The 18,107-nt window shown below is 40.2% G+C and overlaps 1 protein-coding gene across 1 annotated transcript; it reads right to left on the reverse strand.

Moving 5' to 3' along the window:
- Positions 1–560: 560 nt before the first annotated feature.
- On the reverse strand, positions 561–17,137 carry LOC146572817 (CD276 antigen homolog). The gene is made up of 6 exons (XM_085277232.1): positions 16,892–17,137; positions 11,201–11,274; positions 10,756–11,109; positions 9,706–10,026; positions 7,951–8,055; positions 561–4,722 (listed from the first exon to the last, which is right to left on the reverse strand). The coding sequence occupies exons 2-6, from the start codon at positions 11,262–11,264 to the stop codon at positions 4,580–4,582; spliced, it is 987 nt and encodes a 328-aa protein (XP_085133358.1). The 5' UTR covers positions 11,265–11,274; positions 16,892–17,137; the 3' UTR covers positions 561–4,579.
- Between the last annotated feature and the right edge of the window lie 970 nt (positions 17,138–18,107).

Below are 18,107 nucleotides of genomic sequence, written 5' to 3' on the forward strand. Positions count from 1 at the left end.
TCCCATCCAATCTTTCTTCGACATAGTTTTTGCAGAATCTTCTTAGCAATCAAATTACTGGTGCCAATAGGGGGTCATAATCAGAGCTGACCGCAGAGAGGATCCCAGAGAGAGGATCCCATGAGAGAAAGAAGATCCCATGTCAATGTCAAAGGTCAATCTTCCAAAGTGATTCTGAACTTTGGGCTCAACACACCATTGCACACCCAAAACTCTTTCCCTTGGAAGCCCATCACTGTTACGGGCAGGCATCAAGTCTAGACCCTTTATTTCGTTTGCTCTGTTAGTTCAGGTATTACAGCCAACACATTACGACTGTTACTTATCCACTTGTTGAGTAGAAAGCCAGCTTTCAAGCATATTGCACAGAATTCATGATAGGGAGCTATTGCATCCTCTTCTGTGGCAGCTGAGATAATCGTCGACGTAAAAGTTGTTCAAGATGGTATCCACAGCTTGAAGGTAAAACTGTAGTTTATGATCTTCAGCACATTTCCTTAGTGCAAAATGTGAGTTTTGCACTAAGATAAAAGATGATGTTGCTCCAAACACATGTACTGTCGTTCTATATTCAACCATTGTTTAAGTGAAGTCTCCAGCGGGCCACCAAAGGAACCTTAACACATCTCAATCCTCCTCTGGCACTTTAACCTGGTGAAACATTTAAACGTTTAATTGATTTAATGTCTGCTGCAATGACAATAGGTTCTCTATGGAATCTTGTTAGAACTCTGATCAATGTGCTGGTCAAGTCAAGACCTTCTAAAAGCTGGCTATTTAGTGACACTCCTCTGCTTCACAGTCAAACACCACTCTAATTTTTTGTGGATGCAGAACACCATGATGTGACAAATATCATTTCCTGCCATCATTGCGTTCCAAGTTTCTGTCTGAGACTTTTTCTCCATAATAATAATAATAATAATAATAATGGATTGGATTTATATAACGCTTTTCAAGGCACCCAAAGCGCTTTACAATACCACTATTCATTCACTCTCACATTCATAACCTTTACAGATTATATCTGACATGAAGCTTTTCTTCAGATTCTGAAGGCATTGTTCAGCAACACTTCTATTATCTGGCATGCAGACTTTTAAATCTTTAAATGGAAATCCAATGTAATACTGAACATTAAGTAGCTTGGCAGTACTGGAAACTTTAATCAAAAACTGCTGGTCTTCCTTAGAAAGTTCCTTTTCATCTCTGGCACACTCTGGAAATCAGTTTTAAACTGCTGATTCCACAGATTGTCAAGTTTCACCACAGATAGAGGCACAGAGCAAAGAAACAAGCTTGTAGACCACAATTTGACCTCTAAGAGCAGCAGTAACAATGAGCAACTTGTTTAGCTTAGTAAAAAGTAAACAGCTGGTCACTTAGGTGAATGTAAAAAAAAAAAAAAAACTGGAACAGGATATCATCACAAGTTTAAGCTCTAAGATAATTTTGAACAGTACCATATCACAATTATTCTGCATGCTGGCTAAAGACGTATGCTCCAATCATAAGAACTGAACAGGAATGCAGTGCTTTTTCAGATACCAGCTGCAAGAAGTATTTAAAACAGATGTGGAAACTTAAACCAGAGTAGAAACTGGTGGCCCTAGTTTTAAACTTAGTTATTAACTTTGAACAAGCATGTGAGCTTTACATTACAAAGGGTCCCCACACCTTCAATTACGCTTAAAATAAATTATATGGCACAATATACATATAATATGAAACAAAGCACAAGGGTTCAACAAATATTGGCAACACATTTTTGTTTTATTGTACAACTTTATAGTCATTACATTGCATTTTTTAATGTTCTGAATTGTTTTCTTATAAACTGTTTTGAAACATGACATTTTACAATTTTAATTTTATATACAAAAAACAAAACGAAAATAAACAAAAAACAAAGACACTTAAGGCTTAAAAAAAATAACAAATGCATTGCAATAAAAATCCAAAATAACAATTAAATGTTGATTTAAACAGAAAGTACAATAACAGCAAGGCCAACATTTCCTCACTGCTCTGCCAAACCACACATCAAACATAGTCTCAGACAGTTCTACATATCATTGTCTAAGTAAACGTATTATATTTTGTAAAGGATTATAAAACCATAAACAGATCATTAAGCTCCATTGGTAACATTTGAGAACAACACACACAGATTGACACACTGTTAATGGAAAATTGTATTTAGTAGTCAGTATAATCTTTTAGTGATATAAGTTTGCATATGGTAGAATACTGCATGTAGTTATTTGTATTAGGAAATATTCAACCATGTAGACTTAGAGGCATATAATCAATTGTGTGTGATCTCTAACAGGCTGCAGGCTTGGGGTGCACTCCAGGAATGCGCCCCCACACCCTGGGAGCATGGGAAAGTTCGTACCTTGTTTTATTGTTTTATGGTAGGATTAACGTAGTTACGTCTGTTTTAGTCTAAGTGCTTTAACTGTTTGACTTCCTCACCAATGTTATCTAGGGTGAGGGAGGTCTACCCTCTTCCTGACCAAGGATGTGCCTTTTATGACCCTTTGATCACACACACACACACACACACACACACACACACACACACACACACACACACACACACACACACACACACACACACACACACACACACCACTGAAGTATAAATAAAGACCAGGGCAAAGCTCAGCGCGAGTCTCAGTCTGGAGGCTGCCCTTGCTAGCAAGAAGTTCTGTGTGTTTCTCTTCTCTGAGTCTTTACTGAAGAAGTGTTTTAGAATATTGTCCCTAACACACACATACATAAACACATAACAATGTGGTGCTATCCCCAAGATATATTATAAACATGAGAAGCTAAAGTGAGAATGAATGCTGTTAAAGTGCCAAGAGTTACAATTACTGCATGGACTCAACACAACTGTGTTATATGTACACAAACATTTCCTCACTCAACCAAGTGAAATCAGAAGTCTTTCATTTCTAGTCTGGTGTGATTGTTTGTAAATGACTTGGCTGTAATGGTTCTCTCATTGATCTTGGCTTGATTCAAAGATGTTTTTTAGCTCAAGACTTTACTTTATTCTTTATTACAGAGTTTAAGTGAATAAAGGTCTTGTGGCCTGTCTGATAAATCACAGTAATACAGGGTATGCCTGGTTGTCTTATACATACAGACGCATGTTCTTATTCTTATCGTTATACGGTGGCCTACAAACACGAGAGATGTGCAATTTACAGAAAATTAAATTTGAGGGGAGAGAATGAGAGAAGAAGAGGCAGCTGACAGCATAAAGACGCAGAAAAATTCCAGCTTTGTGTTTTTTTCCATTCTAGCTGAAGTACGGGACAAACTGCATTCCTTTTCAGCTCAATACGAAACGCGTAATATTTTCTCTAATTACGGGACGATTCCGTCTTTTACGGGACGGTTGGCAACTCCCCCCCAGCTGTATAGAAACTCTGTCATGCTAGCTAGTACGCATTATTGTAACTGACTGTAAAAAGTCAACGCAACGAAAATAAACTCCACCTAAACTTGGTTTATATCTGACCCAGATAGACTGCAGGTCATAACTTTTTACCTGAAGTTCAATTCACCTGACACTCGGACCGGGGGCCGCCTCGGGTCTCTCCTCCTCCTGCCTCCCCTTTCCCTCATCCACCTGCTGGCCTCTGTGGAAGCTCTGCCATAGCCACCACCAAACAACTGAGTTATTTTTACACATCTCCCAGCATCTGGCCAATTCTCCACCTTTCATTGTTTATACCGTTACAAAAAATCCCAAAACAACAAACAAAAAACCAAACCATCGGCCCATAAATACGAAAAATCACATCGGCCCACTGGGCATTTGCCCGGTATGCACGATGCCTAGTCCAGCTATGGTCGCCGGGCATAAAGGCTGTGGTAACTGGACTCCACTTTCATACCTGACTGCTTTCTATCCATCAGCATCCCCTGAGTTAAAGGCAGAGGTCCGCACCTTGAGCTTAGCATGAATGTCTTACCCAGGGTTTCTGATTTGGCTATTTGCAGACGGTGGTTTTGGCGATGATATCATCTATGCATTTTCCAATATATCCATTGACAGAGTCTGTGAGTTCATTAATGTTGCCATCAGCTGCATCCTCAAATATCTGCCAGTCAGTGGTCTCAAAGCAGTCTTTAAGTATCTCATTAAAGTTTGAAAACAGTTTTCTGAATCTGACCACATAACAACTACAGCCACTCACCACTGATTATCCCACTTTCTTTGCTTTAAAATTACGAATGGCAATATTAACACTAGAATAACAGGTGAATAATGTGTTGATTAGTGGCATTTCTTAATGTTGCAGTGCATACATCTAGCAAGCACCTTAAGGTAAGTTAAATTGTAACTGAGTCTTTAAACAGCTGGTCAAACAAATAAAATGTCAAATATGTTCCAACATCAACTATTCTGGATAGTTACATTTATTTTTCTATTCAGTTCAATTCAATTTTATGTATATAGCGCCAAATCGCAACAACAGTCGCCTCAAGGCGCTTTATGTTGTACAGTAGATCGTACAATAATAGATATAGAGGAAAAACCCAACAATCATATGACCCCCTATGAGCAAGGACTTTGGCGACAGTGGGAACGAAAAACTCCCTTTAAACAGGAAGAAACCTCTGGCCGAACCAGACTAGGGGAGGTGTAGCCATCTGCTTTGACCGGTCGGGGGGAGAGATGGAAATTAATTGAAAGATCGTCTGTGGAAGAGAGACAGAGATTAATAACAGCTATGATTCAATGCAGAGAGGTCTATTAACACATAGTGAGTGAGAAAGGTGACTGGAAAGGAAAAACTCAATGCATCATGGGAATTCCCAGCAGCCTACGTCTATCCGGTTGTTCAGTGATGACACGACGAATCCTACTTCCGGGCCTAAAGTAGTCTGCGTTTAATATGGCTTTTGTGTTGTTAACATGTTTAATGTTTTGTACTTTCTTCTATTTAATCTCAAAAAGCTCCTAAAACAGTCAGTGATCACTGTTGACCTCCCTCGGCTTTTATTACCGCTAATCATTTATTTAAGCTCAGTTTTTAAAACCTTAGGATGTAACTACAGCACAGCCCATGCAGCAGTATATGAATGACTAACCTCGTATTATGGATGGATTATCTCAGTTGTTCTCCTGGCTGAAGTTTGGTCCTTTTACAGCATCCTGCCATGCAATTACATTTGTTCCTGACCACCGAGAACACTCACGTTAACTTTTATCGAGTGGAAAAAAAAGTTAGCTTGTTTATATTATGCTAACATAGAATAGAATAGAATAGAATAGAATTCAACTTTATTGTCATTGCACATGCACAGGTACAGGGCAACGAAATGCAGTTTGCATCCATCCAGAAGTGCTTTAGTGATATAGATATATTACAATATATATTAGCAATAGTATAGATATGTAAGTATATTCCAGAAATGGGTCTATTATGGTATGTTATAATGTACACGATATGAAGTATGTTGTGAATGTTCTATAACTATAAGTATGTACAGGCTGTAGTGAGTACAAGCTATGTACAGGCTATGAACAGGATATAAATATGAAAAACTATACAGAATATGAAATAAATAACTTTACAGAATCTGAGATATACAGCTATACAGAAATGGGAACTATGCAAGTTGTAAACAGTTGTAGGATTAAAAATTATCGAATGTACAGAATGATTATTTACACAGAGCTATACAGTAGTGCAGTTAAGATAAGTGAGGGTGTAGATAGTTTCTACAGAGGCTATATAAAGTGCTAGTGGTTGAGAGTGGTGGTTCAGTCCATGTTATTATTGTGTGTTTGAGGGTACAGTTGTCCATTGTGGGTGTGTGTATGTTCAGTCCGTGTGTTAACGTGGGTCAGATGTCAGGAGGCAGAGTTCAGGAGTCTGACAGCTGTGGGGAAGAAGCTGTTCCGGTACCTGGTGGTCTTAGTCCGGAGGCTCCTGTGGCGCCTCCCAGAGGGCAGGAGGGTGAAGAGTCCATGTGATGGGTGACTGGGGTCTTTGATGATTTTCCCAGCCCTTTTCAGACACCGCTTCCTGTAGATGTCTTTTATGGCAGGAAGTGGTGCTCCGGCGATGCACAGGGCAGTTTTCACGACCCTCTGCAACGCCTTCCGGTCCGAGGCAGAGCAGTTCTCGTACCAGACTGTTATACAGTTGGTCAGGATGCTCTCGATGGTGCAACGATAGAAGTTCACCAGGATGTCTGAGGACAGGTGGTTCTTCCTCAGAGTCCTCAAGAAGAAGAGGCGCTGGTGAGCCTTCTTGACCAGCTTGGAGCAGTTGGTCGTCCAGATGAGATCCTCGGAGATGTGGACTCCCAGGAACTTGAAGCTGCTCACACGCTCCACAGCCGTCCCCTTAATGTGGATGGGTGGATGTGGGTCAGCATTCCTCCTGTAGTCCACGATGAGCTCCTTGGTCTTCTCGGTGTTAAGCAGCAGGTTGTTCCTGTCGCACCACTCAGCCAGACGATCCACCTCCTCCCTGTAGGCGGCCTCATCGTTGTCACTGATGAGGCCGATCACCGTGGGGTAATCTGCAAATGTAATGATGGTGTTGGAACCATCAGCAGGTCTGCAGTCGTGGGTGAAGAGGGAGTAGAGGAAAGGGCTCATCACACAGCCTTGTGGTACACCGGTGTTCATCGTGATGGTAGATGAGCAGTGGTTATCCAGCCGGACATGTTGGGGGCGGTTGGTCAGGAAGTCCAGTAACCATTTGCAGATGAGGGAACTGATGCCCAGGTCTGTCAGTTTCCTGATGAGTTGTGAGGGGTGGATTGTATTGAACGCTGAACTGAAGTCTATAAACAGCATTCTGGTGTAGGTGTTGTTGTTGTCCAGGTGTGAGAGGACAGAGTGCAGTGCGATGGAGACTGCATCCTCTGTGCTCCTGTTCTGGCTCCTGTTCTCCTGAACATAGCTGTGTCGCTAGTGGTCATGTAGCACATCATTATATACCAGCTAGCCCAACTTCAGTAACCCTACAAACATCACTGCTGTTTAGTTTTCTGTCTTCATTTATGCTGGAAGTGATAACGGAGCTGTACGTTTTAATTTGTTTCCAAAACCCGGCAGTCAGGACATGCTATATTGTATTTAGATAGAAGCTAGCGAGCTAACTCCCTGCTAACTTCTAACTCCGTTAAATGTCATAAATTCCGTTTTCATGGATGCCTGGATGTTAAACTCAATTGTTACACCTGGTAGAGCAGAACGCTGATCATTTTATTAAAGATGAAAGACTTTAGACAGTTTTTCAACTCTCAGTAATGCCATAGTGATCGTTTGATATATGGACCTGCAGCGGAGTTTAGGTCCAGACACGGCTAGTGACGTCAGACTGAACAACCGGATTGCAGGATAACTAAGGGAGGATTCAGGGTCACCTGGTCCAGCCCTAACTATATGCTTTAGCAAAAAGGAAAGTTTTAAGCCTGATTTTAAAAGTAGAGATAGTGTCTGTCTCCCGAATCCAAACTTGAAGCTGGTTCCACAGAAGAGGGGCCTGAAAACTGAAGGCTCTCCCTCCCATTCTACTTTTAAATACTCTAGGAACAACAAGTAAGACTGCAGTGCGAGAGCGAAGTGCTCTAATAGGGTGATATGGTACTACAAGGCCATTAAGATAAAATGGGGCCTGATTATTTAAGACCTTGTATGTGAGGAGCAGGATTTTGAATTCAATTCTGGATTTAACAGGAAGCCAATGAAGGGAAGCCAAAACAGGAGAAATGTTAATCCAAAATGCTGCAGCATTTTGGATTAACTGAAGGCTTTTCAGGAAGTTTTTGGGACTTCCTGATAATAATGAATTACAGTAGTCCAGCCTAGAAGTAATAAATGCATGAACTAGTTTCTAAATGATGAAGACAGGATATTTAAAGAGGTATAATCCATCAGGTAGGAAACGAGGAGCATATACTCACCTCGAGATTGCCATCCGTAGATCAACAGCCCACATACGATCAGTGAACCAATGACCACCAGAGGGACAACTGTTTTGTAGATCTCTACCTTATTTGAGAATTGTCCTATAAAATAAATAAAAGAAAAAAATAGTGAGTTCATTTTTAAAATTAAGAAACACAGGAATACATGATAACTCTTTGTCTCCCTGTAATACTACAGTGAACTACATTCAATTTCTCCATTAATTTTAAAACAATAATCATGTAGAAGTAGAGTGTAAAAAAGACAAAGGGCAGGCAATACTTGCAGTATTGTGACAGATAATGAAATTATAGATTGTGAGGTGAGTGCCTGGGATAGTTACCAAGAGAACCTGAAATTCTTTTCATCAGAAACATTAAAACATGTATGTGTGGGGGGATTTTCCATAGCACAGCAAGCATTAACCAATCTGTTTTTTTTCTTGTTATTTACAGATGTAGAAAAAAAAAATAGGGCACACCTGTGGGACCCAGTATTGTGGGCCTGTTAGGGTTGAAAATTTTTCATTTTTGATTTCAATTATTAAATAAAGCTGTTTTAATTATTTTATTTATGCACAATGCAATTGTGCTTATAACAAGTTGGCGCTCCGTGTTTTGAGGGTCATGAGCTTCGTCTGGTGTTATGACTAGGCTGAAATATTGCAGGGACACGTAGATTTTTGCAGCAACGCTTACATACACACTGATAATGGTTTTCTACAAGTCTCTGTGTCAGAGAGGCCGAGCAAGATATACTGAACCAGACCGTAGAATCAGTAGAAGATAATATTATTATCAAGGTTCGGCAGGGGTTGTTTTTTGTTTTGTCTTTCAGGTTCCAGGAGGAGCAGATAGAGGCGAGGTCAGACTGAACAGAGGAAGATTTGCAGCAGACTGCCACCTCCGTGTGGGAGCAAGATAGCCATAATAATCTTTGTTATTGTCATAGTTCATGCTGTCAAAATCAATGTGTTAACGCAAATGAATGTGTGATTAAATTAGTGCATCTGGAGCGCAGAATGACTCAAAATCTCTGAAATGTCTCTGTCAACGCATTTCGGGCAGTTTGTCCAAGTAGAGTTACATTTGCACATGCGCAAATGGGCAGTAGATCTGGTAGTGACGAGCAGCTGAACCCATCAACTCAATTTGGAAGACGATAAATGCACAGTGGCCCTCTCGATGGGAAATTTGAGTATTAAAAAAATAACAAGACGGAACAATCAACCGATAGAAAGTATTATGCACATTGTGCAAGAAGGAATTTTCTTTTCACCAAAGCACTTCCAGCTTAAAATATCATATTGACACGACGTATGCGTTAGTCAGGGATGCTGCTAGGACGTTGGCTAGCGCGTCACCCAGCTTGCAACAAACTGCTCATGGAGCATTGGGGACTCAGTAAGTCTACCTCAGACATATTGACTGACACAACGCCAAGTGGATTGCAACAAACTTCAGGACTTTTAATATCGTTGAGAAAACGCGCTTTACATAGCATGGTTCCTCGTTTCAATTCAGCCCCCATTAAATCTCCCATATGCACAAACAAAGTGTTTAATGGTTACATAATATTTATGTAACTCTGACATCTTTTGGGGGTGGGGTGGTGGGGGGCTGGTTCAGATTTAAATTCTCTCTGATTCCACTTTGGCTGAAATTACTAAACAGTATTGTGAGCAGTAAGATGGTGCCTGCAGGCATAACAACTATCATGTGTGGTGCATAATAGCGTGTCATAAACTATACCTCCTTGGGATGATGGTGATGGTTTGTTGGTTTCAAATGTTTTCTCATCCTCTTTGCCTCCACTGGCATTGAACACAGCACAGATGTACTCTGAGAAAGTGGATCCTCCCAACAAAAACAGTCTGCTTGTGAGTTGAAACAAACCATCGTCTGACTGTTTTGCCTCCATTTTAGAGCTTGCTGTCCACTCATGTTTCTCTTCATCAAACCAGCGAATTGTTCCCTGTGGGTAGCCTCCACGAGACTCACAGACCAAGGTAATGTCTGTATTTGGGACAATTTTCTCAGGGATGGAGTATAGAGTCGAGATACTGTATTTGGCTGCAGAGACGAAATGGAAAGCACAATCACTGAGCTGAACATTGCACCTTGATGTCAAATAAAATTACCTCAATTAAGTATCTTAAGATGTGATAATCATAGTAGTTCACATGCATTAAGAAGTTACAAGTCAAACAGTACAAGCTGCTTAAGTAAATGGCTGCAAGTACTTGTACAACTAGTATTTAGAGACAGGACTCTTCCAGACACTAAACCAAGGCACAATGTACATTTCAATTCCTTTCAATTCCTTTAATTTTAAATATGTTTATATTGTCTATCCTGTAAAATAGTCAGATTCTATTCATATTAATGTACAGAATTCACCTGCTTGCTGCTACTACTGCACATTCACCCAATGTATATACTATATGTATGTATATATATATATATATATAATGTTCTTCCTCTACACCCCCCCCCCCCCCCCCCCCCCCCCCAATTTTTGCACATGTCGAGGAGCGTGTCAGGCTACATTTCACTGTGTGTTATACTTGTATAACTATGCATGTGACAAATAAAGAACCTTGAACCTTGAACCTTTCTAGATGTTACTGCTGTCACAATGAAGTGAAAGTAAGCAGACAAGCCTAGAGTTGCTCAAGGGGAATACCAATCTGATTGGCCTGGAAAGTCCCCACATCTCTAGGCAATCTTGATTGCTTACAAGGTGTTTAAAAAATGTAAAAACATTCTTGATTTAAAAATATAAAAATGTTTCAGTGTTACCTTGGACTTTAAGCGTAGTGACCATGTTGTCATCACCACTGTCTGTAATCACTATGCACTTGTAATCTCTATCGTCTGCCACTGCAGTGTTGGTGATGAGCAGAGATACATTCATGTTCTTCCTGTTCCATGATGGTTCAGCAAACCTGTAGCCTCGCTTTGGCCGGTCCAATTTCCCACTATTAAAACCCAACACGGGATCACCTTCGTCTTCTGGCGAGGTCAGTTTTTTCCAAGCGACCATAAGAATATTTGGATCATTTACATCTGATGATGTTTTGACGACACACTCCAGCAGTGACTGTTGGCCATATTGTCCCACATTTTCAGCTTTGCATTCCACTTTCACAAATCCTGTAGAAAAAGAAAGTAAAAATAGATTTGAGGTTACATGGTACCAAACACCATTCCATGCTTAAAGTTCTCAGATTATGAATAAACTTACCACTCTTGACTGCAGTAACACAGAGGGCAGTGAAAATGAATAAAAGAGTACCACCGGAGGCCATGATTATTTATCTGAAATGACAGTTAAAATGAGCAGGATCAGTTTGCAGCTGTTTTACATCAAAGGGATTTTTTTTGCTTTTTTACTAATCAAACAAGAGGGTGCAAAGTGCATTTAAGTATAACAAAGTGAAAGCTACTTTAGCTACTCCCTTAACCCAGAGGAGTCAGAGTATGTAACTCCACATATTGGATTTGACAGATTTTTGTAGCCAATGGTGCATCATGTCCTTGATGCACTCCCCAAGGGATTCAAAGCTGGACTCAAAACAGGGAAAACTGCGTATAAGGATATATTTAATCAATATTGATGCTCATTGGGGAAACAGCATCGGTCTTAAAAAACATTAGAGCCTCCTGTTATCGTAGCACAGAGGTCCAGTTGACATGAAGAAAGAAAATGCTCTCAGTTATGGAAACGGCCAGTGGGTTTATGTTCTGTTTGATGCATGGTGTACGTGTGTGTTTGCTGGCTGTTAATAAAGTTGCGCTCTCTCGGGGGGCGTGTTCATTCATCAAAAATGGCTGAAGGCTGATGTGTGTTTATTCCTCCTTAATCATTGTCAGTGCAGTTTACTATTGATGTCAGACTTCTCTGCCCATTTTCATACTTCTGCTGACGGGCTATGGGCCCAGATAACTACGACGTTTCTAAAGGAGTTAAAGTATTGCCACCGAGAGAAGCGTCGCAATGTACAGTGTACTCGTTGAGTATCAGTATACCATGCTAGCGCCATGAGTCGACGAGCCACTGAGTCAAACAGCTGCTGGTTTTGGCTAGTTTTTGATGGGGACGAAAAGAATTATGAACTGTGGGAGACAAAATTTGTGGGCCACCTGTGTTTGCAAGGACTAAGAGACATTATTTTGAAGCAGCCTACCAACATGGAGGGAGAAGAAGACACCAAAAAATGCAGAGGTATACGCGGAGCTGATCCAGTTTCTGGATGATAAAAGCCTCGTATAATTAGTCTGTATACAGAACTGACTTCGCTCCAAAAGTCCAGCAGTGAGAGTTTGACTATGTTATAGAGCAGAGACAGCTATCACTGCCCTGAAAAATGCTGGTGAAACACTGAGTGATGGGTTATTGGTTTTGAAGGTACTGCCAGAATCATTCAAACCACTTGCTATTCATATTACTGCTGAACGAAATTGGCGCACACTCTTTGATATGGCCAGGTGTATGCTAATGGAGAAAGAGTTACCAAAGGAGTTGTGGACCTATGCAGTGCAAACAGCAGCTGTAGTGAGGAAGAGATGTTTTAACAGATGCAAAAAACAGACATCATATTTAATGCTGACAGGAAGAAGGACAAATCTGCAAAGATCTGGGTCAGTGTGTTATGCCTACAAGCAGAACAAGAGAAAACTAAACTCACGGTGTGAGAAAGGAATCTTTGTTGGATATGACAAAAACAGTTCAGACTATATGGTCTGCTACCCAAACAGTGGACAAGTACAGAAGCATTGACTCATGAAGTTTGAGACCAAAACAAGAGCAGAGAGACAAACACAACCTGACATAATGCCAGATGATGACATTGACTTTGAGATACAAAACAGGTCCAGCAGGACCAGAGAAATGACTGATGTGAGTACAGAACACACAGATACTCAGGATCAGCTGAAAAAGTCACTATATGGGCTAAAACAGTCCGGTAGAAATTGGGACAATGTGTTACATGAATATCTGAGGGAGAACAACTTTGTGCAGAATCCACTGACCATTGTGTTTACGCAAAGATGACAGAAAATAAGGTGATTTTGATCAAATGGGTAGATGACTTTATCATTCCTGCCAGTGACGGAAGTGAACTGTTTTGAAGAAAATCCTTGCAGCAAAATTCAAAATGAAGGATTTGAGTAAACTTGGACATTTCATTGGTATATATTTTGACCATGATGCTTACACAGCATGATAACTGTGTAAAAATGTAACAAAACAAAATGTAGAAAAAATACTTCAAACGTTCAACATGCAGGATTGCCAAGCTAGACTGACACCTTGTGAACAAAAACTGAACTACACTGATGGTGCAGAAAAGATGAATGATGTCAAAAGGTACAGAGTGGCAGTGGGTAGTGTGATCTACCATGCACAAGACCAGACTTGAGTTTTATACTCAGTAAACTGTCGCAGTATTTTAGTGAGCCAACTGAAGACCAGTGGACTACAGTAAAACATGTACTGAGATATCTGAAAGGGGAATCTGAGAAAGAACTGTGTTACAGGAAATGTAACAATGAAGAACTGAGGTTGTGGGCATACAGGGATGCTGATTGGACAGGTAATGTAACAGACAGACTTAGTACAACTGGATATTGTATAAGTATGGCTGTAAATGGTTCTTTGATTTTGTGGAAAACCAAAAAGCAACCTACTGTTGCATTATCTACCTGTGAAGATGAGTTCATGGCTTTATCTACAACCTCACAGGAGTGCCTGTACTTAACTCAACTGTTACGAGGTATTGATGAACAGAAATATGCGCCGTGAAAAGTTTAAAAAGATACATTGATGCATTGGCTAAGAATCCTGTAACAGATGTAAACATGTTGACATAAGGTATCACTTTGTAAGGTCAAATGTGAGTTAAGGAAAAATAACTTCAGATTATTGTAAAACAGATGAGATGGTAGCAGATGTAATGACAAAACCTATAAGAAAACCTAAGTTCTGAAGGTTTGAAAAATGTATGTTTGGACATTGTATACGAACATGTATGTTCATTCATCCAAAATGGCCGAAAGGTGATGTGTGTTCATTCCTCCCCAATCCTCGTCTGTGCAGTTTACTATTGATGTTGGACTTCTCTGTGTATTTTCATACTTCTGCTAACAGGTCCAAGGGATCTTCTGCGAAATGGGGGCGCTATTTTGAAGATCACTTAAGTTCATTGAATGGCGATTTGGTATCTTTTCATCTTTAAACCCAACCTCAGTATAAGCCACAGTGATCCTTTATAGCAGTGGTGGAGCGGGGGGGGTGGCTTACTGGGCTTAAGCCCGGGTTGTTTTTTCAGAAGCCCGGGGTCTTTTGGAGTGTAATTTTTTCATAGTTAGATGCCTGGTTGACAACTGTATAAAACAAAAACTACACACAATATTCGAAGCACATAGTGCACACTGTGGGAATTTACAACTGTGCGTAAATCCCCCCTAATATTGGTATGATCTGAGCTCAGACACTAAGCGACTGAGTGAGGGGGCGGGGCAGCTGCTGCCTGCGAGAGCGCTGTTGGAGAAACGCAGCCAGGCAGACAGAGGAGAACTGAAGTTTGACCAGGTACCAAAGCAAATCATTCGTACCAGTGGCGGAGCGGGGGGGTGGTTTACAGGGCTTAAGCCTGGGTTGTTTTTTCAGAAACCCGGGGTCTTTTGTATGTAATTTTTTCATAGTTAGATGCCTGGTTGACAACTGTATAAAACAAAAAACGACACACAATATTCGAAGCACATAGTGCACACTGTGGGAATTTATGACTGTGTGTAAATCCCCCCTAATATTGGTATGATCCCTCAGGCACTAAGCAGGGCAGCTGCTGCCTACAAGTGCGCTGTTGGAGAAATGGAGCTAGGCAGACAGAGGAGAACTGAAGTTTGACTAGATACCAAAGCAAATCATTCGTAGTCGAAGGAGCTTGCAAAGAAAAGCGTCTGGACTTCTTTAAGTTGCTTGAAGACGTTTCACCTCTCTGGCTGATTGGGTCCCACACCTTGGCTCAGGCGATTAGAGGATCATCAGGGGGTCCTTTTGTCCCTCTGTGGGGGGTCACTCCCACTAGGTTTATATCTGGGACTCTCCACCATTTGACCTTAGAACTGAAGAAGCTTCTCGGATGAGAGGTGAAACGTCTTCAAGCAACTTAAAGAAGTCCAGACGCTTTTCTTTGCAAGCTCCTTTGACTACGATGACCTGGATGACTGAGAACCTTCACAGACAAATCATTCGTACTGTACAAATAATGTAAACATGACGGTGTATCACGAAAGATTGATATCAAACTGATCACTTGACCCATATTACGTTACCGTACTTGCTCTTCAAGTGAATCAACAAATGGTGAAATGAAAAGCCGAACAACAACAATGCTGTTTCTTTAGAGAGTCTTAGCTTACATGTATGTTTATTTCATATTTTCAGTTGTTACCCTCCACGGCTAAATAAATTGGTTTCAGTAATGCACTGATATACAAGAATGGACATAAGTGGCTTCTTTCAAAGAAAAAACTCTGGTAGATGTTATTTTATATATTATGCTTTGTATGTTGTTCAGTATATTTCTATGCAAAACAAGAGGAACTTCAATACACAGCAGTATATTCACAGTTGAAACCAGATATTTACATGCACTTTATGGAAAACACAAGAACATTTTTTTTACTGTACAACATCAATTTAGACTAAACTTGTTTTGTTTTGGATAAATAAATATTGAATTAAATTTGAATTAGTTAAATGTGAGAATAAAAAGAGGGAGCTGTCTATTTTAATCACTTTCATCAAATTTAGGAGTACATGTACACTAAGTTTATTGTTAATTAATAAGAAAACTCCAGACGATTCCATTCTGAGCTGAAGAAGCTTCTGATAGGTTAGTAGAGTCCATGTGAGTAAATTGGTGGCACAGCTGTGGATGCATATAGGGAAAAACACAGAGCCTGTTTTTTTGACATGGGAAAATCAAGAGATGTCAACCAAAACACCAGGAAAATAATTGTGGAGCTCCATAAGTGTGGCTCAATTTTGAATACAATTTGGTGCCATTTGCAATTAAGAAACACAGATAGGTTCTCTTTTTACTCTTAAAGTTAACAAATATGTTTTTTATATTTATCAATCTAAAAAAAAAACATTTAGTCTGATTTGATGTTAAAATTAAAAAAGTGTTTTTATCTGAAGAGTGTGTAAATATCTGGTTTCAAGTGTATATTTGATGATGTTGGTGTTTGGCTTTATTGTCAGCACAAAGAGGGAGAGAGGGGGACAGAGAGGGAGATGGAGAATGAGGACAGAACAGAGATGAACAAGAGCAGGTGAGACACACACGTTAGTCAAATGGTTGTTTACCAAAAGTATCACCGTATCATAGGTCCTCATGTATCTCGTACCTAGTGTTTCTTTTTAGGTTTGTTATTTTTCAAATTCTATATTTATTAAGTTATGCAGCTTGTTTGCACAACAAGGCTAAATAATTGTATAAACTTTTCTCAATCTAAATAGTGGACTTTGGTAGAATTAAAAAGTGTAGTGCAGGTCTATGATGATTTTTAGTGCTACTATCATCTAGTTCTGATTCTGGTTCTGTCTTGGTTAAGTCCTCAGTAGTCCTGATTTTGAACTGTTGCAGTCCTGTTTTAATTGCGGATCAGTTCTGGGTCTGGTTGAATTGGGGTTTAGTCCTCGTGTCTTGATACAGCCCCGACTTTGTTCTGCTGTGCTGCTTAATTAAAAAACTAGTTTAAAGTGTCCTGCATATGTGATATATATTTTTCCCTATATGAAGTCATTCTTTTTTGAACAAAACTCAAAACAGAGCCTATTAATCTTTCAGTCATTTCAGACCAAAAACAAATGTCCATTACAGAGGACATATATGAAAACCCAGAGTTAACCCTCAATTACCTGGATAAGACGAAATCCTGCTGCGCAATACAGGTCCCAGTGTGATCTCAGATGGCAGCGCAACTGACGCCTGTAGTTGGGAATTTTCTCTTTTTTGGTCCACTTCTTCACCCGCATGAAACTGATTGAACTGCCACGATCAACTCCCTGTTTTACATTTTCTGCCACTTCACCCGACTAAATCACGGATTTACACACACACAAGTCCCAAACACCTTTCCCGAGAGTAGGAATACGTTGGCGGCAGTCGATTATGGCGGCCAACCAAACCGGTTTGACAGGTTTCGTACCTGTATGCATGCGTGTTCAGATATCTCCGGGGTTATCTGAGGTCATGGCGTGTCTCAACATTCAGTTATGCAGACATATGTGTTCTTAAAAGCAATTCTTTGTTTTTGCGTGGAGGAGTGGAAGCTGTTTTGTTTCACTGTGCACCTTAACAAAGCTGGAATGCTTTTTATTTACATGTAGTCAAAAGTGTTACTAATTGTGTTTTAATCACACTAATTTTGTGATTCTCACAATGTCTCAGCATGCAGTGATGCATGCATTTTATTTTAAAAACAGCACAAATGGGAATTTCTTCTGTACGGGTAATTTCAGCCTGTTCATTTAATCAAACCACTAGTTTTAATTTAACTAGTTTGTACGCATCTACTGGGGTTTCTTTCGCGGGGTGATACGATCATTATATTTAAAAATTGGGATTTCGGAATGTTGAACTAAGAGGGAGACAGAGCCAGCTAGGTTTTTATTTAACACAGTAGATGGTCGCAAATAACATTCAGGCCCTTTAGAAAAAAATACTGCAGTGATAGTTCTAAAACCAGGCGCACAGGCCCATAATAAGTCCAACTGGTGTTGGGGCACCAACACCAGTTGGACTTATTAAAGCAACAGCAGCAGCACACAGGCAGCATCAACAACAGGCTCAGAATGAGTTGGACAAGGAGATGCTTCAAGTGTTACAAGAATCTGACATAGATGTGCATGAGAAAGCTAAAAAATATGGTGATATTCTCCAAAGATACCTTACGCATGTAAGACAAGGTACCCGTGAAAAGAATGTATTGTCTTTATCACTACCCGAATAATTTAACAGGGATGCGCAAACCCAGCCGGCGGACACTCTGCCTGTTTATGGTGATGCAGGGGTGAGGGATTTTGCTGCGGAGAATGTTTTGACACACATACCTAAAAGGAGTAGGAGGAATGC

Source organism: Mchenga conophoros, linkage group LG6 (genome assembly GCF_057382185.1).
Source record: "Mchenga conophoros isolate Kocher_MC1m ecotype Shallow Benthic linkage group LG6, M_conophoros_male_GT1.1, whole genome shotgun sequence".
Lineage (NCBI taxonomy): Eukaryota > Metazoa > Chordata > Actinopteri > Cichliformes > Cichlidae > Mchenga > Mchenga conophoros.

Bases quoted from the DNA above. Each gene is read 5' to 3' on its own strand.
- LOC146572817 (XM_085277232.1), bottom strand. From the start codon at position 11,264: ATGGCCTCCGGTGGTACTCTTTTATTCATTTTCACTGCCCTCTGTGTT. The intron at 10,027-10,755 runs GTAACACTGAAA...TCGTCTCTGCAG, and splicing joins CACTACGCTTAAAGTCCAAG to CCAAATACAGTATCTCGACT. The intron at 4,723-7,950 runs GTGAGTATATGC...TCTCTTCCACAG, and splicing joins CTACGGATGGCAATCTCGAG to ACGATCTTTCAATTAATTTC.